Source organism: Microtus oregoni, unplaced genomic scaffold (assembly GCF_018167655.1).
Source record: "Microtus oregoni isolate MIOR12 unplaced genomic scaffold, Mior012 000132F_ref0000261, whole genome shotgun sequence".
In the NCBI taxonomy this organism is placed as follows: Eukaryota; Metazoa; Chordata; class Mammalia; order Rodentia; family Cricetidae; genus Microtus; species Microtus oregoni.
Window position 1 is genome coordinate 1,310,392 of NW_024544775.1, and position 22,911 is coordinate 1,333,302.

General features: G+C 43.2%; 1 protein-coding gene across 2 annotated transcripts; it reads right to left on the bottom strand.

Moving 5' to 3' along the window:
- Positions 1-1,161: 1,161 nt before the first annotated feature.
- Hmgcs1 (3-hydroxy-3-methylglutaryl-CoA synthase 1) lies at positions 1,162-20,186 on the bottom strand. 2 transcript variants are annotated; one of them, XR_005973797.1, is made up of 12 exons: positions 20,060-20,186; positions 15,086-15,144; positions 9,010-9,467; positions 8,394-8,519; positions 7,491-7,655; positions 6,120-6,285; positions 5,251-5,421; positions 4,624-4,730; positions 3,958-4,083; positions 3,624-3,787; positions 2,319-2,933; positions 1,162-2,269 (listed from the first exon to the last, which is right to left on the bottom strand). XR_005973797.1 is itself a non-coding variant. In XM_041646373.1 (11 exons), exons 3-11 carry the CDS (start codon positions 9,455-9,457, stop codon positions 2,844-2,846), a joined length of 1,563 nt encoding a protein of 520 aa, XP_041502307.1. In that variant the 5' UTR covers positions 9,458-9,467; positions 15,086-15,144; positions 20,060-20,186; the 3' UTR covers positions 1,162-2,843. The 2 variants fall into 2 exon arrangements, 1 of the variants encoding a protein (XP_041502307.1); XM_041646373.1 differs by having other exon boundaries at positions 1,162-2,933.
- Between the last annotated feature and the right edge of the window lie 2,725 nt (positions 20,187-22,911).

Sequence of the window (22,911 nt, forward strand, 5' to 3'; positions counted from 1 at the left end):
TACAGATGACAAGCCTTAGTAGTGAAGGTTGATCCTACATGTCACGTTTCCATAACCCTGATTGCCAATACCACGTTCATGTTTTTAGTGTCGCAACAATCCCTTTGCCTGGAGATTCTAGCCAGCCTCTTACTTCTCACGGAAAAATATGTAGGGACAAGACGCTACAGGAATCCACAAGCTTCAACGCCGGTGAAAAGCGCTTGTTCTGATAAAGGACCTGGCGCCCTGCTTCAGGAAACCACCGGATGAATGTATCTGCAATCCTCTGCGGCATATTACTGCCTTGGTAGAAACCATTTTGAACAAAAAAATCTCAGGTCAGCTCCCTCTTCCTGCAACCAATTACGGACAAAACAAAAACCAGAAGAACCTTTAAGTTAGAGCTGCTCTTCAAAAGTCTGAAGGAAACTCACTCTGATATTAAGATCAAATGGTTTCTGCTGGGCACGGTAGCACATGCCTGCAATCCCAGCACTTAGGAGGTGGGGGCAGGGGAATCAAGAGTTCAAAGCTAGCTTACATGAGACGCTCTCTCAAAGAAAACAGAAGCAATGTAATATAAAATGAAAGATCCTGCTACAATCTTTGCTATACCAATTTCTGTCTCAGTCTTCGGAAGACTCCAAGTAGCAGACAAAAGACAAACTCTCAGTCAGGTCACAGGAGGATCACAAGTAACTTTTCATATCTATTGTGGAGCCCAAACATGAGTATTTGTAAAATAAAAAATCCAGAAACAAAACCCCCCAAAACAACAAAGGAGATTCCCCGTAGGACACAGGAAACGTTGAGTTGTTCTTAGGATTCTAGAACCTGCAAGAAAAGTGACCTAAGAGAACACTGGACTCAACGCAGAGTGCTAGGACTGGCCCCGAAAATAAATTATTAATGTGTACTCAATCTAGATCCAAAATGATAACATGAGCTGTACCGTGCTAAAAAAACAACCTGCTGTGTTTTCTAATTCGTAGACTCCTAAAAGGGGAGGCGGAGACCACACATGGGACACATTTACCTCTGGCGTAAGCAGAGTGTGTCGCTTAAACGGGCTTGGATGTGTCTGAGGAACAAGTAGGAGAGTGGTCAACTGAAGGCTCAGATCTAAAAAGAGCTATCTGCTGACTCCAGGCTCAGAAAAGGAAAGAAGACTCAGATATCTGAAATATTTGCCTAAAACTTTATTTCAAAGTTATTCACCTTGCTGTTAGTAAGGTGTATGTATGGTCAATGCTCCGTGCCAGTATCGCCAGGCTTGCCCATTGCCGGCAATGGACTCTGAGAAAACCCACTTCTTGGCACTCAAACATTAAATTACTCTCTTCCAAACATACAGAAATCTCAATACTTGCAAAAAGAATTACATGCACTGTTTCCCCACCATTCTTTAAATCTGAACGTACATCATTAATCTATAGCAGTGGATGTTAAAATGAAATCATTTTAACCAATTAAAACTGTACAAATCAAAATTCTACTGGTTAATATTCACAAGAATATATTACAAATGCTACATTACATATTACCTTGCAATCTGAAACATTACACATTTATGTGTTTAGTTTAGATAACTGAAACTTCACAGAATTGAACAGCAAATAAAGTTTAAAGAATTTAGTTCTGTCCATTAGTTCCAACTATCTCTGTTTTACAGTTTATGAGGCTCATGTCATGTTCAGCACCAACATCACCCAGAGAACGTTCCAAGGGATTTCCTTTTTCATCTCATGTGGTAGTTTTTGTTGTTTTAAAAGTGAAAGTTAAGGGGAAATGTTATGAATTCTACTTTTAGATCTTGAAGTGAATATTCCTTTTGGCTGGTCAGACTATACATATGAAACTTTCACTATGTGATATTGTGGGTTATATTCTTATTTTTATTGGACAGATACAAAAACAAACAAAACACAAAAATATACAAACTACAAAGAAAAAAGGTGTCCCGTGAATTTAAGCTGTTGGCCTATCAACTGGACTTGTAACACTGTAACCTAATAATACCCTGCCTCGTCCTTCCCACTCTCCACCTCCTCCTTGCCAGCAGGGTGCTCAGGGCTGCTTCCTCACACCAGCTCCAGTCACCAGGAACCGGCTGGAACCAGTTCCCAGGCTGTGTCCACAGTGCTCAGGAGAACCAACCATTTGCTGTGGCAGAGGCCTGCTCAGAGCCAACATCTTTTTGCTCACGTGATCACAGCTAACCTTTCTCAATGATGGTTCCTCCAGATCCTAGAACCATTACCCTTGTCTCTCTTCAGGATTTACAAACCTCCAGATCCTAGAACCATTACCTTTGTCTCTCTTCAGGATTTACAAACCTTCAAAAAAGATAGTATTTGCCTTGCCATTTTCAAGCATGGTTTATGTGTAACATTTAAATTCCACAATCCGCAACCTAGAAAAGTTTTTCAAAAAAGGTACAGGTACTTTTTTTATTTGTTAAAGTACAAAATTCTTACACATTAAAAAAAAACCGTTTTTTAAAATCGGACACTAGTACCTCCGCTATCGTCGACAGAAGCAGTCAGTTCATGCCATGTTTGCAAACTAAACTGCATGCATATGAACATCCAGAGAGGTATAGAGTTTTTCAGAGCCCTTTAACATCATTGCAGTACATTCACCATTGGCCAGACCACAACAGGAAACGTGTTAGCAAGTTCAGCAAAGACTTTTCCAAGAACACAACAGTTTTCTAGGCTCTGTGTCAGTTACATTCAGTTACATTACACTTTAAGCAACATGTAATCTTTAAAATTGTCCCCAGACAGCCAATCCTCCAACTGTTTCCATTCCCCATCCCAGCCCCAGGCCACTGTGAAGCCTTCCACCCCACAAAGCTCTTAGTGCTCCCCGTTGCTGATGACAGCTGATTCCGCCTCTGCTGCTGTGGTAGGGAGTCTTGGCACTTTCTTAGCAGGGCTTGGAATATGCTAAAATGAAAAGAAAACAGTTGTTGGCTTTTGTAACTTTTTCACTATCAATCATAGGACTCATTAAATTACCTACAGAGAACCTACTAAAGGACAAATTCAGAGGCTGACGCTGACACTCACATTCTATACAGCTTTCCAAGGAGAAGCTCAACACCCGAGACAGACCTTAGAGTGAGATGACTGCCATTACTCATGTTACGAGAGGAGGGCCTCCCAAGACTGCGCTTGCTGTAACATCTACTCGCAACTCAGACACTAGCTTGAGGTGCCGCCCACCTGGTTTAACAGCAAGATTACACGCTCACCAGAGGAGCTGTAACGAATAGGAGAACTAGTGATTCCACTGGCTTTACCACTTACTGCTCTAATGCTGACTTCTCGGGGCCTCACTCTGGAGTTAGTATCATTTGTAAACATCAAAGAGGTTACTGTAAGGTTTCTGAGGGCTATAAAATGAATGTAAGCAGAGTGCCTCACACACAACAGGAATTTGGGCCACAGCTATCGCCGTCACTTCTGAAAGCCTCAGAGAAGTACGAGAGGCTCAGCGTCCTCCTCCATATTGCTCCACAGCTGGAGTCGGCACAGCTAGCCTCGGAACCCTGATTCCCCCCTGCTTTACTGATATTTCTCTAAGTCGTGGTATCTGTTAGGGCTCCGAATCCCAGACACACGGGAGTGACTGACCTCTGTTGCTGTGTTTGAATGTACAAGTCCCACTCCTTCCTCCAAATTGTGGCCATTGGTGGAGGGGCGCCGAGCGTAAGTTCTTCTGTGCTTTTCATCCACTCTAACTAGGTACCACGTTCCTTCAAAGAGCGAATCTATTGAACACTGGGGAATATAGTTGGCTGAAGAGAAAGCAGGACACCAAGTTACTCACGATATGACCCATCTGGCCACAAACTCAGAGTTTTCACCTTCCTCTGCAGCTTTCACTGCCGTCACATCAGCACTCCCCGAGCCTTGTGTGCCGTGTTCCCCGTGACTGTACAGTCAGCCTACAAACTCAGAAGCTTACCTAGGTGGTGCGTGTCCTCCCTCAGCTTCATGTTTTCAGCAAAGACATCCGGCGCCACACAAGTTCTCGAGTCGAGCCTTGATTTTAGATCACATAAACTTGCTGTTATTTTGTCAAGAGCGGATCCTAAAGGAGCAAGGAAGTTCAACATTAGAAAACAGAGCAGTATGTCTCCAACAAAGTTAATAAAATGTTGCCAAATGCAAATAACTTCTTGTCTCTTAACAACTTCTGGCTATTGTCTAGCTAAAATATAGATCTATCTTGACACAACTTCCTACCACCTCCGACTAGATGTTATTTGGTATCAGCTAGTCTACAAGTTAAGTAACACCTGGCATTTGAAACTATAAGTATGAACTTGTCTATAGTTAATCCTCAGTATAATTTTCAATGATGCCAGGTTTTCCTAAGTTTTTCCTCAGTGTTTTTCCTCCTCCTTTCTCAAGGAAAGCACAAATGCTTGCTTCAATACAGTCAAAACCACAGGGGAAAATGTGCTCTATTAGCTATATTAAGGCAGATTTGTAGGGTAGAGAGTACAAATTTATGTGGCAAGAAGATATGAAATTGAGAATGGAATGATTGATCAGAGTGACTACTGAACCCAACTGACCACAGCGGGTTTGCTGGCAATGTGCCCTTGCTGAAAGACCCAGCACTTACCTGGGGTGGCATCTTGCGTGACTTTAAGGGAGTACAAAGTGGCAGCCAAGCCAGACCCATAAGAGAACACTCCGATCCTCTTCCCTGCCAACTGCTGAGGCGAGTACCTGTGTAAGGGACAAAAGGGCAAACTTAACAGATACAAATGACATCTTGTTAGGAGCCACTCAAGCAGTCCAGAGCTAAACACAAGCTCTAACTTAAAGCTCCTTTGGTTTGTTTTTCTGGTTCATGGTCCGCCCACACAGGCTGGGCTTGTACTAACAATCTTCCTGCCTCCGCTTCCTATGTGTTGGGATTACAGGTGAGTGCCACCATTCCCTGCTTCTTTAATGTTCCTGTAGATCTAGGAGTGGTAATACTGCATAAGGAGTCTGACCTGAGGATTTAGTATTAGAGTACATACTCCAAACAAAAGCTTACGTCTTTTAGGAAATGATGGGGCTTAGTAAGGTTACTGAACCACACATAAACCCTCATCATTAAGGACTTGTGGTTCAACTGCAGGTACTCAGGGAAGAACGGCAGCCTGAACCTGTATACCCTCCAACAGTAGACGGCAGCTGAGCAGACCTGAAGATAAAGAGCAGTCAGAAGAGGAGTCAGGGAACCGCAGCTTCTACTTACTGTGCCAGAACAGAAGCGAGGGACCCATACACAGAAGACGTGTACATATTCCCATTCTGATTTGATACGAGCAGAGACGCCTTTGTTTTCTGGTTAAACAGATCAGAACTAGCCTTCATAAATGCCTTCTCCACATCTCTGTCAAAGTATGTATCTTCCAACTTAACATCCCTGGAAGAGCATATTTAAGGAGACAATTATACGGCATCTAAACACCATGCTTTTATTTTATTAGTAGTTGTCGCAATTAATATTCAAATCTATGAACACATAGGATTTTGTTTTGCCACTAATTAAAAGTCAGGGAGCATCAAGGTAATTGTATAAATGATGCTAGCCACTTCTAAGTTCTTTGCCTGACGTGGCTATCATCAAGTGAAGACACCTTGATACTGACAGACTAATAGGCTAACAGATTCACTGAAGCTTTGCAGCCACTAAACACAGAATGGAAGTCTTTCAAAACCAGCCCTGTCTATCAATTTAGCAACCTATGAGACCAAGAAGAGCAAGGAGGAACTGTGTTCATCTTCTGGGCCAGAGACTGTACTCCTTAAGAGTGAATGATCTATACCAGCTCCAAGGATGCCATCAAAAAAGAGATGACAGGAATCAAGCATGAATTACAAGCAAACTGCTACTAGGTGGTCACCGCGGCACCCTGGCAGAAAAACTAGGGGGCAGTGCTCTGGAAGGCAAGCCTTTGTGAGCCGCCTCCAGCCCCCTGCATGGAGCTTCTAGCAGCCCCAGACCTGCTCCTGGGTGTAGCAAGCTGCTCTTTTCCTGCCACAGGGGTTGGGGAGGATCCCAGCAGGGGAAGGGTGATATACAAATAAACATTTAAAATAAGCACATAACAGCTTTCTTACCCAAAGGCTTCCAGGCCACTGTAAATACTGTTTTTATCTCTGTTCTGATCATTAAGAAAGTCATTCAGGAACATCCGAGCTAGAGATTTCTGCACCAGTTTACAATATGGCGAGTGAAAGATCATGAAGCCAAAATCATTCAGGGTGAAATCTTTATCGTTTCCCTCTGGAACAGAAGAACAAGGAAACCATGAAATGCACAGAGGCCAGCTCGACTTCAGGATGTTTCTGTCTTTACTTACTCACTAATCTTAAGAGTGGAAACAAGTTTTTTTACTGCACTGCAAAGAGAGCAGAGGGGATGGAGACAGAAGAGCTACTCACCCAGGTCCTTAAACAGCAACCCCAACCTATCTTATGAAACTGCTCAATGGTTTAGAATGTGTAGTTAAACAAGACACTCAGTTACGTATGACCACATCATTGATTTTCAGCTCTAAGAGTCATAACCTATTAGCACATCAGTTGATCAGCCTCTCTTTCTCTAAAGAACAGAAAAATGGCAAGCTGCATTAATTTGCAGCATGGGTCATTTCATGGCACTTCTGCCTCTGTTCAGATATGTACACATAAAAACATATACTGTGGGGTTCTAATAAAAAAGCTGAAATATCACTGGCCTATTAAAAACACAATTAAGCCTGATGAAGGAGGACCATGAGTTTGAAGCCAGTCCAGGTTATAAAACCAGACTCTAGCTCATGAAACACTACCTTTAAAGAATGACATTTAACATACACTATTAAGTATAGTACAAATAGCAAGGATTGTTACATATTTTCTGTAAAACAGTGTATTTTATATACCACTATACAATGATCCTTTTTGTGGCTACTATGTTCCTCAATATTTATCTTTTTTTTTTTTTTTTTTTTTTGGATTTTCGAGACAGGGTTTCTCCGTAGCTTTTTGGTTTCTGTCCTGGAACTAGCTCTTGTAGACCAGGCTGGCCTTGAACTCATAGAGATCCGCTTGCCTCTGCCTTCCGAGTGCTGGGATTAAAGGCGTGCGCCACCACCGCCGGCCTCAATATTTATCTTGAATTATTTTTAACCCTCTCTTCTCTAAAGTCAAACTGTAATAAGAAAAAACTAACTTTTTAGACAGTTGCCTCTGAAAAATAGTTGAAAACTAAAACTTGTTTAAATACTTTTCTCAAAATTAACGAAGTTCAATTTTACTTTGTAATGTAATTGATAAATCAACTGAAGTTTTAGAAAAATACTTCCGTCTTTCCCTAAATCACACACTCTCAGCGACTATGGGAAAATGATATTTAGTTCACCAAGAAGTCTCTCATTATAGTCACATTACTACTGCTCTGCAGACACCAGAACGCAGTACAAGAAATGGGGTCGGAGGAAAACCCACCTTTCTGCCACTGGGCACGGATCTTCTTGCGGTAGACAGAGTAGCAGCGGTCCAGTGCACTGAGGTAGCACTGTATGGAGAGCTTCCCATCTACGACAGGGTATTCGGACAGCATGTCAGGCTTGTAGAAGTCATAGGCATGCTGCATGTGTGTCCCACGGAGACCTACAGAACCAAACAGAAGATGCTGATCCACTCCTGCTTCACGATGCGGGCACTGTAGCAGCACACTGCCTTATTTACGCGCTCTTCTCAGTCAGTCAACCCATAGCACTTCAGCATAGAAAGTGCAAGGTGAAGTCAAAATTAAATAAAACCTGGAGCACCATGGGTAGTCCCAAGACTGCTGCAAGTTTTCTAAGCAAAATTACGAAATGATGTGGTTGTCTTGAGGATAAGTGAACCTGTCAATCACTACTCTAAGTTATTTTTTCAACTCTACCTCAGCCCATTTGATTTCTTGGTAGGGGGAAGACAACACTACCTTTTGGACAAAAGGAACAAAGATAAAGTGATAACACATAAAGCACTTGTCAGTCAATAAACATTCAGCCAGTGGTAGCTTCTACTACGCTCGAATTCCTCAGAATGTTGTGTCACTGAAACAAGTAAATACAAATAAATTAGCTGGACCTGCTATCACAGACCTGTGTATGGAGGTCTAGATACCTGCGTAATCCCAGGTAATTAGAAGCGAAAATAGAAGGAGCAAGGCTGCAGGCATCCCTGGGCTACACAGAGAGCTCCAGGTCAGCCTGCAGCATGCAGTGATAACCAATGTCTCGACATTTAAAAACAAGGGGCCTGGGATAAAGCTCAGGTGAAGAACGCTTGCCTACCATGCACAAGGCCCAAGGTTCAAGTTCCGCACCACAAAAAATAAATGTCTTCTCAAATACTCACCTCGTTCAAAAATTAAAGGAGCATTTGGCCCAATTAGCAGAGCCACAGCTCCGACGCCACCTGTAGGTCTGGCATTTCCTGTGGCATAGATAGCAATATCTCCTGCAACTACCAGAGCATACCGTCCTGAAAAAATTAATGCAGAGTGATCAAGACCACACATGTGAACTCAAAGGTCGGTTATATTTTCCCCAGAATATGCTTTCCTTACACTAGTAAAAGAAAAAAAAAAAAAAACAAAGCTTTCTGTCTAAATTTTGAATGGATAATTTTTTCCTATTACTGCTCCTAAAGTAAACAGTTCACATAAGCTGAAAGTCACAGTCATCTTTCTGAATTATTTGAATTGTTACAGCTAGTACTAGTTAACACACAACACTGTCTAAATAGCCACTGGATTATTTGAATTGTTACAGCTAGTACTAGTTAACACACAGCACTGTCTAAATAGCCACTGGAGGGCTGGAGACACTATGCAGTGCTAGAGACCCTGAGTTCCATCCTTAACCCTAAACAGAAGAGGTATCAGGTCTACACATCCTCAAGGAGGGCTATGTGCGTGTCTATGTGTTTGTTTGCTTTTGTCTCTGGTTCAGAATGCAGACATGGAACATACCATCCCAAGAGCTGGATTCGATCCAGTTCACAGCGTTGAAGACCGCAGCTGTGCCTCCATAGCAGGCATTAGTTGTATCTATTCCTTCTATATCTGTATTCCCAGACTCCTCAAACAGCTGCATCAAATTCGACTTCACTGATTTTGATTTGTCGATGATTGTCTCTGTTCCGACTTCTAGCCGCCCAATGCAATCATAGGACAGGCTATTTCTCTCCATCAGATTCTGAACCACAGTCAGGCAAAGAGAGTTGATGTCTTCTCGATCCGTGCAGAAGCCCATCCTGGCCTGCCCTAGGCCGATGGTATACTTTCCAGCATCTACACCATCATATTTTTCCAACTCAACTTGATCAACATATTGAGAAGGAAAGTAGATCTCAAGGGCAACAATTCCAACGTCTTTTGGCCAGCAAGCTTCTGCATTCAATGGAAGTGACCCAGGCATGGTGAAAGAGCTGTGCAAAGAAAAAAAGTCCATAGTTTTAGATCTTAGGTTGCTGACTTTTCAGGTTCAAGGCTGCAAAACAGATGGTGAGAATTCAAGTCACCTGGATTACTGCAGATTCTCTAAGTTCAGCACATTGTATTGGGGGCAGTCAGTTAAAAATATGCAAAGCAGCAACTTCATGAAAGGAGTATGATTTATTATCTTAAATTATAGCCTTTTAGAAAGGCTTCCACCTTACTCAACACCGGGTATCTTAAGACTTAGAACATCATTTAAGGGCTGGGATATATATAGTTCAGTGGCAGAACACTTGCCTAAAGTGTGCAAGACTCTGGGTTCAATCCCTAGCATCTCTCTCTCTCTCTCTCTCTCTCTCTCACACACACACACACACACACACACACACACAGAAGTGAAGGACCCTTCCATAAAATTTTTCTGTAATAAGTAACTACGAAATAAAATGATAACTTAAAAGTATGACTGACAGGCTCTGGAGAGATGGCTTAGTAGTTAAGAGAGCTGAGTCCTTTTCCAGAGGACCTGGCTTTCATTCCTAGCACCCACATACATGGCTCACAACCTTCAGCAGCCCCAGTTTCAGGGGATTGCTACCCTCTGGCCTCCACTGGGGAGGCAGAAGCAGGTGGATCTCTGTGAGTTCAAGGCCAGCCTGGGCTACAAGAGCTAGTTTTAGGACAGGTTCCAAAGCTACAGAGAAACCCTGTCTTGAAAAACCAAAACCAACCAAACAAGCAAACAAACAAAACAACAACAACCAAACAAAATCTTTTTTAAAGTATATGAAGGATCAATCAAAGAGAATATTTATTTCTGACCACTATCAAAAAGTATAAACAAATCAACCATCGTCTAGATTTACCTACCAAAACAATGACAACAAAAAGCTAGTCCTTCAGACCACTGTCGTCTACCCTGGGACTAGTCATTTAACCTAGGCGCCTCAAGGCCTTTAGAAGGTTTAGTCATCAAGAAATGAAAAAGCAGTCTGGATGTTTCCAACAGGGTGTGTGTGAAGGACCTTGTTAATAGAAGAACTGGTTACAAGCCTACTGGCTGAGCTGCGGTGACACAAGGCAGGAGCCATTCTTCAAACCCTACGAGACCACAGTTCCCATGTTAGGTATGTAATAGCTGGGCAATGCTGATCAAGAGATGGGACTTTTAGTTCTCCACCCATCTAAACATGTAGTTTGCCAAATCAGTTTGCTATCTTCTACAGAATCTGACAACCTACTGCTACTCTGACACTAAAAAGGAAAAGTCAAGCCCGCATCACCTGTCCTCTGCCACTCCCAACACTCTGCTTCAACACTAACATAGAATAAGATTATAGGTTAATTATTGAGGTCCTAGGGAGATATCTAAAGCAGAGGTTTGGTCCTCAGAACATTAAACATCTTCAGAGAACAAGTCATTAGGCTGTGAATATATTAAAACATAATAGCCGGGCATGGTGGCACACGCCTTTAATCCTAGCACTCAGGAGGCGGGTGGATCTCTGTGAATTCGAGGCTAGTCTGGTCTACAAAGTGAGTTCCAGGTCAGCTAGAGCTACACAGAGAAATCGTATCTCGAAAAACCAAACCAAACCAGAACATAATAAATAAGCACCTAAAATCTAGGTTAAAGATTTTACTTTTTTGATAGAATCTTACTCTAAACTTAATCTTCTAGACACAAGACTCTTTTCTTTTTTTTAGGATGTAGGGTTGAGATAGGTCTCACTAAGTGTAGCTTTAGCTAGCCTGAAACTCACTATATAGACCAAGCTGGCTTCAAACCCATAGATAAACATCTGCACCTGCCTCTGCCTCCCAAGTAGTACTGGGATCTGGGATCAAAGGCATGTGGCACAATGCCTGGCATTTTTTTTAATTCCCAGAAACAATTTGCTATAACACACTCTTTACGTCTGGCAGCCATGTAGTCTGGGGAAATTGAATCCCACTGTGATATGATGATATCAGAGGTTATGATAGACACCAAAAGGACAGAACCAAAACCTTCTTACTCTTTCACAGTTCTTCAATGGATGCTGTATTATAAATATTCTCTGTAACACAGACAGAGTTCCATGGGAATTACAACTCGATATAAACTCAGAAATGGCAGACACAGTGATGGCAATATGAACCTAGCACTTAGAAGGCTGAGCAGGAGGATCACTTGAGCCCAGAAGTTCAAGAACAGCTTGGGCAACATAGTGAGACTGTTATCAAATAAATAGAATGCTAAGCTCTAACTATGAAAAACTGGCAATCCCCCCCCCCTTTTGGTATGGCATTTGGAGAGATGGTCCTTGGGAGGAGAGGTCATGAGAATGGGGACCTCACGATGGAATCAGTACCCTAGCATTTCTGATTGTGAGCCTAGCCTTTACCAGCTTGGATAGCACCCTTACAAGAAGATACTAGAGAGTTGGTTCAGGTCTGTATTCATGCATTCTGTACCTTCCATGAAGGGCCATGACATCTCCAATCCACAAAAGAGCTTTAAAGAAGTGATCATGTGTCTTGAGCTGTACTCCAAAACTTTGCACACAAAAAAAATTGGGGGGCTGGAGAGATGGCTCAGAGGTTAAGAGCACTGGCTGCTCTTTCAGAGGTCCTGAGTTCCATTCCCAGCAACCACATGGTGACTACCATCTATAAGATGATCTGGTGCCCTCTTGTGGCCTGCAGGCACACATGCAGGCAGAACACTGTATACATAATAAATACATCTTTCTAAAAGCAAAAATTCTGTTGTTTAATCCCTCCAGATTAAAGTACTATTTGATATGGGGCTAATTTGTGATGGTATCTAAGCAGACTAATAGACCTGGGTAACCTCAATTAAGTCCAATGCCTTTGAATCTCTTCATTTCTTAGACTTTCATATATCCATTTTACCAAGCAAAGTGTATGTACTACTCAACAGGAAAACAACAACTAAATGTGATAATTTGCCAATTATGTACTTTAAGCCCTAAATTACTGACAATGGTTCAGTGCTCATTACATTAAAAAAAAAGTGTCATTAGCAACAGACACAGAAGCATACATTACATTACAAGGGGATCATTCCAGTGGTAGCCTAAAAAGAAAAGTAAAGTGTTCCTTTTTTAAAAAAGGTTTTGAGACAGGATTTCTCTGTATAGCCCCAGCTGTCCTGGAACTCACTTTGTAGACCAGGCTGACCTCTGCCTCCGGGAGTGCTGGGATTAAGGGTGTGTGCCACCACCATTCGGCAAGATAAAAAAGTCCCTACCTTCCTATCTCCTAAATATTCAGCTCCTTTTCTGTGTTTTAAATCAGAAGGAACAAGCTGAGAGGCACTTGCCGCAGCTGTCTTCACTTGGTGCTACTACAGAATCTCTCTGCCAATTCTATGGCTGTCTAAAGTTGGTACCCACCCGACTACACTGAGGTTGAGATGAAGACACAAAGGAGCTGTGCATCACTAGGCACAGATTCTAAATTAAGTCCTCTGCATAACATACAGCAAAAGGTTCAAAACTTAGCATTAAGACAAACAGATCAACATACAGGGCCCTGAATTCAATCTCCAGATCCTCAAGGAAAACGTAAACAGAGAAGGAAGCCAGCCCAGACACTATGACAGCATGTAGGTGACCCATCCACAGACTCCCTTCTGAGTGCCCACCGCAGAGGCAGTCGGAGTGACCCCCTCACCAGCCTTCTTTCCCTCTTCAAACTGCTTGCGACATGATGAAGACAGTGGGACTTTCTGCCTTGCCTCTGCCTACAGACTTACAAAGCTTTTTGAAATCAAATGAACAAATCCATAACCTCTAAACATTGCAATATACCTTTCTCACTAGCAAATTTAGTGAAGATCTGAGATTATGTTGCTGCTAAGTATCAAATCACCTGTCACAAAAGTATAGGTTAGCTCAAATAGCCCACAAGGCGTCAAGCTCATGCTTCAGACTATACACACACTGCACATCTATGAACGCTGTCTGATTTGGTCAATATTATTCATTCTCAGAGATTTCCTAGTAGCAGAGATGTTTTCAATGTGTTGTTGGTAAATAGTTATCCCATTTGAAATACAACAGCTCTAATGGGGGTGGGGGAACCAACCAAGCAACCAGACAACACCCAGCTAACAGTATGACACAGCAGAGAAAAAGTTGGTGACATTTAGAAAAGCAGAAAGTGGCATTTAGAAGAACAGAATGTTGATATAACTTCCAGCATAAAGGTTATAGTTGGGTCTCCTCCCAAATTCTGTGTAATAGACCAGAATAGACAGAATAGGTCAGAAACAATTGAATTATAGTGTTTTGACTCCTTATCCTGCCAGGGGATGAGATATTTTGGTTAATTCATGGTGATTCCTAAAACACAGTGATTTTCTAAACAGAACTTTGAAAACCTAACAGTTAAAACATTCTCTCACATAGCTTAAATTGTTGATAATAAATTATCTTTCACGGCGTGAAACCTGCAATTAAAAAAAACTGGCAGCAAATGAAGATTCTAAATTTCTAATAAAATACAAAGATTTCTCCTTTCAATCTCAATTTTAAAAGGAGGCAAAAAGTACATACATGCCTATCACAAAAAATGGGAAACCAAAAGTTTTCCAACAGCCACCACCCTCTGAAAACGGTCCTCTGCCTTCTACAGGGACCACGCCTCTCTGGGGGACAAAAGATGCTACATGTCTTAACAAAGTCAGGCAAGAAATCTTGTATACTTGTGATACTTTCTGGACCTTTCGCTAGGGGTAAGAAGTGCACTCCCCTCCCACTGTGAATAGTAAAGGAGAGAGAACAAAGAAGAAAGAAGTCGGGAGGAGGAAAGCAGAGGACTGGAGCTCTGGCGCCTTGGGCTATCATGAGTATCCTGGCTGAGCTCTCTGCAGCCATTCCCTGCTGGCCCACACCTGACAGTTTTTAGCTCCTACAGATTCTCCAGCTCTTCCTTTACTGCTTAGGGTCAGCATCTTTTTCCTGTGAGACTGTGTGGCGCTGCAATAGCTGCAAATAACTAGATTACTGGTCTAAACACTGCAGCCGCTGTCTGTTCTCATAGAACCCTAAGGACTCAACCAGAGTACTATAGGTGCAGACTGCAAGGTCAAACTACTGAAATCTCAGCATTTGGAAGGCCAAGGCAGAACTGAGTCAGATACCAAATAAGATCCTGCCTCAAACCAACAAATGGCAAATAAATAAATAAACAAATACATGCATACACTGTTGGCAGGCATGCCTACCTGTGACTATTTCAGATTAAGTTTATTACCTATATTTTTCATGTTATAAGCAGACACTAACTTTTAAATACAAAATTAGAAAGTCTCCAGAGGAATTTATAACAGTAACTAAATTTTCCAGGTAACATACAATCCTAAGAATAGTTTTAGGAATACACGTCTCAAGGCATGGTGGTATGTGTCTTAAATCCCATTGCTTGGGAGGGAGAAGCAGGCAGATCAACAAGTTCCAGCCAGGTGACATAGTGAAAGAAAGGAGAGGGAAGGAGAAGAAAAGATTTGGCACACAAAATTGTCATTAGTTCTAAGATTAAAAATTACACCCCTCCCACTAGAGAAAACACCTTCCTTAAAACATGACTGGCACCATACCTGTGCGAAGGACAGAGAACTGCAGTCTCCAGGTCGCTCACTGGTTCCTCCTTCGGGCACTACAAGTTTCAAAGGAGAACTTCTTTTAAAGTCATACAGCACTACACAAATCAACGACTTCAATTCAAAGAGCGTTAAAGCAAGAATTTTCTTATTTAATTATATTATGCAAAAAACAGTTCAACGCATGCTTAGAAAAAGATGGTACTTTGAGCCCTTATGGTGGCAGCCTTACGGCTCTGCTGAGGAGCCAACATCACAGCATCACTCAGACTGCGGACTCTGCTGCGAGAGTAGCGGTCTTTTCATGAACTGGGATTAAAAAAAAGAAGTAAACTCTACGGGGCTAGCAAGCTTCTAGAATAAAGAGGCCTACAGTTTCAGCTTATTGGCACTAAAGGAGCTTCAGCAATAATTTGTACCTCTTTGAATCTCAATTTCCTCACCCGTAAAATCAAGGTACCCGCCCCCACCAGCTCACTCTGAAGGGCTTGTTGAGAAGATGAAACATGGAACTGCTTGGTAAGATCAGGCACCAACACTCCACGGGAGGCAAATGCTCTACAACACTGAGCTACTACAGCCCCAGAATAAGCAAACCTTGAATTTGTAAGAAAAGCGAATATTACATTCCAAAGGGGGAAAGCCTTTGAGTACAGCATTGTACATACACTTTCAGGAAATAGCTTATCTTTTATTCCTTATTGTCTCAAATTATGCTGTGTTATCTGTAAACTTAGGAGGCCAAGTCAAGACATTTCTCAGTAGCGTAGAAAATACCATTCCTTCCCCATGTTGAGGTGTAACAACTTACTAACTTCTTGAAGCCGTGGCTAATTTGCAGCAAAGGCATTTCCCCTGAAACACTACCATGCACCTTTTCCACTTGTTGATTTTCAGAGTGCTGGGATCAACCTAGGGCCTCCCTTCTGCCAGTCAAGTACTGGCCACACTCTCAGTCCTCTTCCTACTTTAATTAAACTGGGGAGGGAAATAGGAGGAGGGGAGAAAGACACACATAGAGAACCTGAGCACGTTAATAATGCAGAGAAGGAATAGTCGGAATGACATAAAGTCTGTATGATTCTCACAAGAGAGGAACGGCATCTGGGAGACGACCCCACCAGAGAGGCATAAGCTTCAGATTCTATTCTAAGTTGCTGGCAGGGCGCAGTTCTGCATCTTTGATCGGAAAAACTTGAAGGCTAGGTGCACCAAAGTCCAAGTTGTCCAATGCTGATATGATGCTGCGTGTAAAAACCTCACCTAAACTCGTGCGACAGGTCAGTCAAAATGCTTGCAACACTACGAATGCCATATCTTCAGACTCGGTGTGTAAGGTGTATGTGAAACATTAATTTTACCTTTGGACTTGGGTCTTATCTACAAAATCAATCTCTCCCTTCCTTACACAAACACACACAAGTGTGCAAGTGTTTCAAAACATGAAGTTTACTTCCAGACTCAAGCATTTCTGATAAAGGATACACAGCCCATAGTGACAAAATCTAAAGTTATCAGACTGTAACATCTTTACGGAGCAGATAAGAGGAAATCAACAGGGATGATCAAGAAGCAGTTAAAAGAGCTGCAAGCAGCCACACACACCATAACAAAGGCTTGGAGACTCACAAATCATGGTACAGGCAGTCTGAATTCGGCCAAGACTAATAGAACTTGCTGCACTTACTCAACAGAATTTCTCCTTTTAGCTCATTCACCAGCCTTGATTCAAACAAGTGCTCTAGTAAACACTGGTCCCTGAATAACTGTAAGCAGTTATTTGTTGATCTCTTGCATCACTGGAGAGAAAACCAGGCTACTGGAATGTTCATTTTTCTTTAGGAGGCTATAACCAAAAATTGTTAGTCTTTACCCTCATCTGTACAATTGTACCTAGATCTCCAAGTAAAACACACACAGCCCTGACTCTCCCACAACTACTGGTCTGTCAATCAGAGAGTCTAGTCCCATTTCCGTATCTACTGTACGTATGTGTGTGTGTTCATGCGCCACGGCTTGTGTATGAGTCAAAGGACAACTCCTCATCATGGCTTCTTTCCTTCTACCTCCATGTCCTGGGGACTGAACTCAGGTCATTAAGACATGGCAGTGGCGGGAAGGAGGCAGAAATCTTTAATAAATAAATATTATAAAAATAAAAAAAATAAACAAATAAAAAAGACTTGGTGTCAAGTGCTCCACTTGTTGAAAACAGGACATGGGATGGGGCTTGGGAGCCTCTATTCATCCTTCAAGGCTCTCTTCTAAGCTCTCTTTTCTAGAAAACTTTTTCTAGGTAAATTACGGAGTTTTCCAATCAAGGACCTGTATTCCTATCCAGACGCATCATTCACAGTTCAGTCTGTATAGCCTATGCCACTGAAATATTAGTTAGGAGTTGGACAGTCTAGTTTGATTCTTTTTGGTTTACTGGTTGATTGATTTCTCGAGACAGGGTCTCTGTGTAGATTTGTTGTCCTAGAACTCAGTATGTAGCCCAGGCTGGCCTCGAACTTGCAGAGATCCAAGCTATCTTAGCTCTGCTTCACCAAGTACTGAAATTAAAGGTACAAACCATGCCCAGCTATCTGATTGATCTGACCATTTGTAGAGACTTTACAGTAAAGAGTACTTAAAAGATTGGCTGAATTTGGTGCTATAACAATTCTAGAGCATTTTTTTTTAAAGATTTAAGTACCTGAGTACCCATCACCAGGAAGTTTTTGTTATTACTTCTGAGATAAACCAAGGTTATAGAGCCAAACATTGTTTAGGAGTTTACAGAAGTTGACTCTTACTCACTACTGTTTAAAGCAAAGGATGGGTTTGCATCATTCCCAGATCCTAATCTGAACAAAGTCAAAAAAGGAAGTTTGCCCCTCTTCTACTCATTAACACATGAACCAACACATACCCACAAACCCTGCAAAGAGTGAGCTTCGAAAGGTTACTTTCTTTCTCTTTATTGTTCAGTTGACAGACACTAAGGGAACATTGGCAAGTGCCAAGCAATAGGCTGAACAGATGAAGATTCTAGTGCTAACATGAAGCCATTAATTAGGTAACATGTTTCTCAACCTTTTTAATTTCAAAGTGACACAGCTGTCTACTATATGGCTTTCTAAGCCCTAAATCAAGTGGTGATGTTGTGTTCCCTTTCTAAATGAAACTATCATCACATTTGACCTCTCTGGAGTACATAAATGTAAAAAGGTGTATATTCTGATACAGAGTTCAGCATGTCCTTCAACCACACCTACAGTTCTGCTGGATACTGAACACTACAGCCAGGTATTAAACCATTCTAGAAGATCCAGAAAAACCCATGTTCCATCAATGTCTTGGATTCTATGTTTCTTCTGAAAGCAATGCAGCTAAAACCTCAGTTTAAAGATCATCAAAGGCAATTCCATCAGATGACATGTATAAACAATCAGAAGAGGCATTTATGAAAGACAAAAATTAAATGCAAGGCCCAGATGACATGGACTTCAGTGACTTCAAACATAAATCTTTATACTCCCTCTTCCCCAGCTTTTCCAAGCCTTCTGAGAACTGCAATTGCAGAAGACACCAGAATTGCACTACAGGAAATATCTGCTAATTTAGGAAATACCTGCAAAGGTTAGGCACAAAGAAAAGGCAGTCTCTCCTTTTCATGGGACAGGTTATCCTTGCTCTTCATCTCCATGCAAAAAAAAAAAATGGCTGAAACGTAAAATTCTGATCAAAGAACACAAACTGCTCAGAAGTCTCAGCCTGCAAAGAAACACTTGTGGATACCTTTGGAGACTTTCAGTCTGTCTCCAATCTGATGGAATCTGTACAATACAAATTTAAACCACAGCTTGGGAGGAAAAAATCTGTAACTATGAGTAGTTAGGTGTGCTGTTAGCATGCCTTGCTTCTCATGATTCATCCCTAAAATACAGCAAATGTTGGCAGCTATCAGAAGGGGCTAACCATCTCACTCCCAGGTAGGCCAGATCACCAGCAGAGGGAGCGGTGGCAGCAGAGGTGGGTAGTTGAAGGCAGTCAGAGATGGCCTGAGGCCAAGGCCACAGGGGCGAGCTTGGCAAGAAGGACAAGTAGGTGCCTCCTGCCACCTACTCCCCAATTCCCTCCTTCAGAATGTCGCAAAGCAATTCTTTCTCTACCAGGGATCAAAGAAGGTCACGTTTTCAAAGATTCCCATACACTTGGCTTTGAAATTTCCTTCACTTAACCCTAAGTCTATCTGTGTGACAGGTTCTGTGGGCCCAGGACCATCACATCCTCACAACACTTAAGGCCGGTTGTTATTAAATATCGTGGAGATATTAACGGGGGGGGGGGGAGAAAGAGGTGGAGGGAGAAGGGACTCGAGCTCACTCATTATTTTAAGCAAGCCACATACCAAAGATGTCCAGAGCATCAGTCTTTGGCTAGGTCTAAATCACAGGTGTGATTTTGTGCACCCGAATTGGGCAAAAGTAACGCTCCCCACTTCCTCTCATCAATGGTGTACGTGGAGGGAGGACACACCCCCTGCCAATCTACTAGTCTGCATCTGAGCCTGGGCTTCCCCATCCCTTTGGGGTCCACCATTAACCGGAGGAACGCTGACAGCCCAGCTCCCTTCTCAACCCCTGCTGATGCCCCACTTCGGTGGTCACAGCTACCTCAGAGGCGACTCCGACTTCTGACTATGTCATCAGAACACCGGGCCCTCAACGCTCTTCGCCTTCTCTCGGAGCCCCGCCAGCCCACAGCGAAGTCCGGGTCCCCTTGTCCGCCCCGGCTCCCCGGCTCGCGAGCTCCCACACAAGCCCACTCCCGGCGCCCCGTCCTCCGGGACCGGGTCGACACCTTCACCCTGACCGGAGCAGAGCGCTGTGCCTTCCGGCCTAGTCAAGGACATCGCCTCCTCCCCGTGTACGCCGCCCGCGGCGCCTCGGCCGCCGGCTGTCCCGTCCCGCGCGGGACACTCACCCAAACGCGACCGGACCCCGGCTGAAGAAAGGAGCAACCCACGGAGGACAGTGCACGGCGCCTCCCGCCCTCAGCAGCTTTATAGCCACCGACCCACCCGACTCCGGCACCGCCGGGAGGCGGCAAGGGGCGGGACAGCGGCTCCCGCAGCCAATCCCGGCGCGCAGAGTCGCTCAGCAGCGCCCGCCCCTCGGGCCGCTTTCTGCCAATGAGAAGGAAATGAGAGGCGGTGACTCGCTAGGGTTTTCCCTAGCGGAGGGAAGGGCGGGGTAAGGGGCGGGGACAAAGTCGGAGGACCGGGGAAGTGGGGTGAGACGGTGACGTAGGGTGGCCCGAGAACGTGCCTGCCAATGGCTGGGCGGCGAGAGACGGCGAGAGCCAACGGGAGCGGAGTGAGAGGCTCTCTGACCAATTGAAGGTCAGTGAGAGGAGCTAGGGACCAATGGCGACTCCGCGTCCCACTGCTGGGGCGAGATGGTCAAGTGTGGGAGGTGAGCTGGTCCCGGCTTGGGAGGCTGTCAGGTTGCCTAGCAACCACAGCAATGCTTCGCCTGTAAAATATTTGAAGTACTTGATTTGAATTCAATTTCGATGTTTTTCAGTTTCCAGAACAGCAAAGTGAGCCTGCATCACAAGTTAAAGCACACGACTGACTTCACCCCGAATTTCTAAATTTGTAAGTATTCCAAATACCCAATTTAAAACTGCCTCTGTTCTTAAAGAAATTGCTATTGAGACAGTTCTTCCTAAATCAACCTAAAATATGCTACTTTAGGGATTAGGCGTCAGTGAGAATGATGCAGGTCTTGCCGAGAAGGGAAGCTGATCCAGTTCAGTGACTTTTTGGGGGGCTTAGGGGAGGCAGGCACCTGGCCCAGTGCTCATCGTATCGTCTGAGCCGTGGTAGCTACCAAATAAAACATTTTTTCAGTGACGAAAAGGGTACCATAATTCTCATCATAGTGAATTGCAGGATAAAGACCATCTCACTCTCTCAGAAAACAGGAGAAGTTCAAACACGACAAATGCTCTCAGAGAGACCCTGAAGGATGACCAGTTTCTACCTTCAAATAGACATGACATGACATATACTTGAAATAACTTGTCGACATGAGATCCAATACTGTGTACAATGAATATACGCCATAAAATATGTTAAAAAACAAAGAGTAGTTTCTGCTCTCCTACTCAAATAGAGAAATCATACTTCTTAGCTTAGGGGAGAGTGATTAAGGGAGGCTCAGAGTTGCATTAATTCTTCCTATCTCAATTCCATTACTCACCCAGAACTACTGGTAAGGGCCATTGATAATTCCATGTCTCAAACTACTACTGCTATGTGAAGTTTATTGTACACTATAGATGCTGACTCCAAGCAAAACAGCGCTTACTCCAAAGGGAATAAGAGGTGAGTTGTTCCAAAAAAAAATTAAACAAATAAAACCAGACAGTGGTGGCAGACACCTTTAATTCCAGCACTTGGGAGGCAGAGGCAGGCGGATCTCTGTGAGTTCGAAGCCAGCCTGGTCTACAAGAGCTAGTTCGGGCTCCAAAGCTACAGAGACACCCTGCCTCGAAAAACAAAACAAAAAAAGAGGTGGGTTGTTGGCTTGTTTTGTTTCTGGACTAAATATGAGCAGCCATGCCTGGGAACATGGGTTTGTGTTTTCCTGAATGACATGTTCCATCACAGAAGAAGCCACATGAACTATTGCAGCCTTAGAGCAGAGACAGTGAATGCATTTAGCAAATACCTGATGGGAATGGCAGGTGTTGGGTTATAGCAACACAGGAAAAAGTCTGCTCTAGGTTTCATCATTTGGTTGGTGGAAAGAAGTTACCTGCTTTGTTAATACATGCTGACTTTTTTTTTTTTTTTTTTTTGGTTTTTCGAGACAGGGTTTCTCTGTGGCTTTGGAGCCTGTCCTGGAACTAGCTGGAACTAGCTCTGTAGACCAGGCTGGGCTCGAACTCACAGAGATCCGCCTGCCTCTGCCTCCCGAGTGCTGGGATTAAAGGCGTGCGCCACCATCGCCCGGCTCATGCTGACTTTTTTTATTTTGTTTCTTTTTTTTTTTTCAGTACAGGGTCTTGTAGAGATAGGTGTCCTTTAACTCGCTTTGTAGGCTAGGCTGATCTTGAACTCAGATCCATTCACCTCTGCCTCCCAAGTGCTGGGATTAAAGGCATGTACCACCACTGCCTGAGCCTCCTGTGGAAGGTTTTACCTGATACTCATCAGGTCAGAGATACAGAGGTGGGTGCTGAGTGGCTATAAAAAGAGCTAAAGTTAGCTTAAGGTCATTTGGGCACTAGATCTTCAACATTCCAAGACCCCATAAACACAAGATAATCAGTCTACAAGATCTTCAACTGTAATTTTCAAGAAACTCCAGTTCACGTGACCTGGTAACACATTCTCAACAGTAAAGTATCAAAATATGTTAGACACGGAACCACTGTGGAGCAGTGGTATAAGTTACTTGGAGAGCAAGGTCCGTTCAGTAGGCGCTATGACTCCGTTTGATATTGATCTCCATTTTATCCAGGATAATCCTACTTAAAGTTACTAGACGATAAACCGAAAGAGAAAGTCATTGTTTGGTTGTGATAAACAGCATTTTGGGTGGGGTTGGGGAGCTAGATATCCTGATATATTGGAGCTTTGTCCTTGAAAAAGGATTGCAAATGGTTCCAAGTTCCGGAGTGTACAGAAAATGACTGGCCGGAGAGTCATGAGGATGAACATCTCACACGAGCCGAAATTCCTACCAGGCACACACTGCCCTTTTGATCTAATTAATTTTCAGTGTAACGAGTGATCAACTGGGCAGTGGCACACACCTGTAATC

Bases quoted from the DNA above. Each gene is read 5' to 3' on its own strand.
- Hmgcs1 (XM_041646373.1), bottom strand. From the start codon at position 9,457: ATGCCTGGGTCACTTCCATTGAATGCAGAAGCTTGCTGGCCAAAAGAC. The intron at 6,286-7,490 runs GTGGGTTTTCCT...CTTCTGTTCCAG, and splicing joins CCGTGCCCAGTGGCAGAAAG to AGGGAAACGATAAAGATTTC. The intron at 3,788-3,957 runs GTAAGCTTCTGA...CTTTCTCTTCAG, and splicing joins GGAGGACACGCACCACCTAG to CCAACTATATTCCCCAGTGT.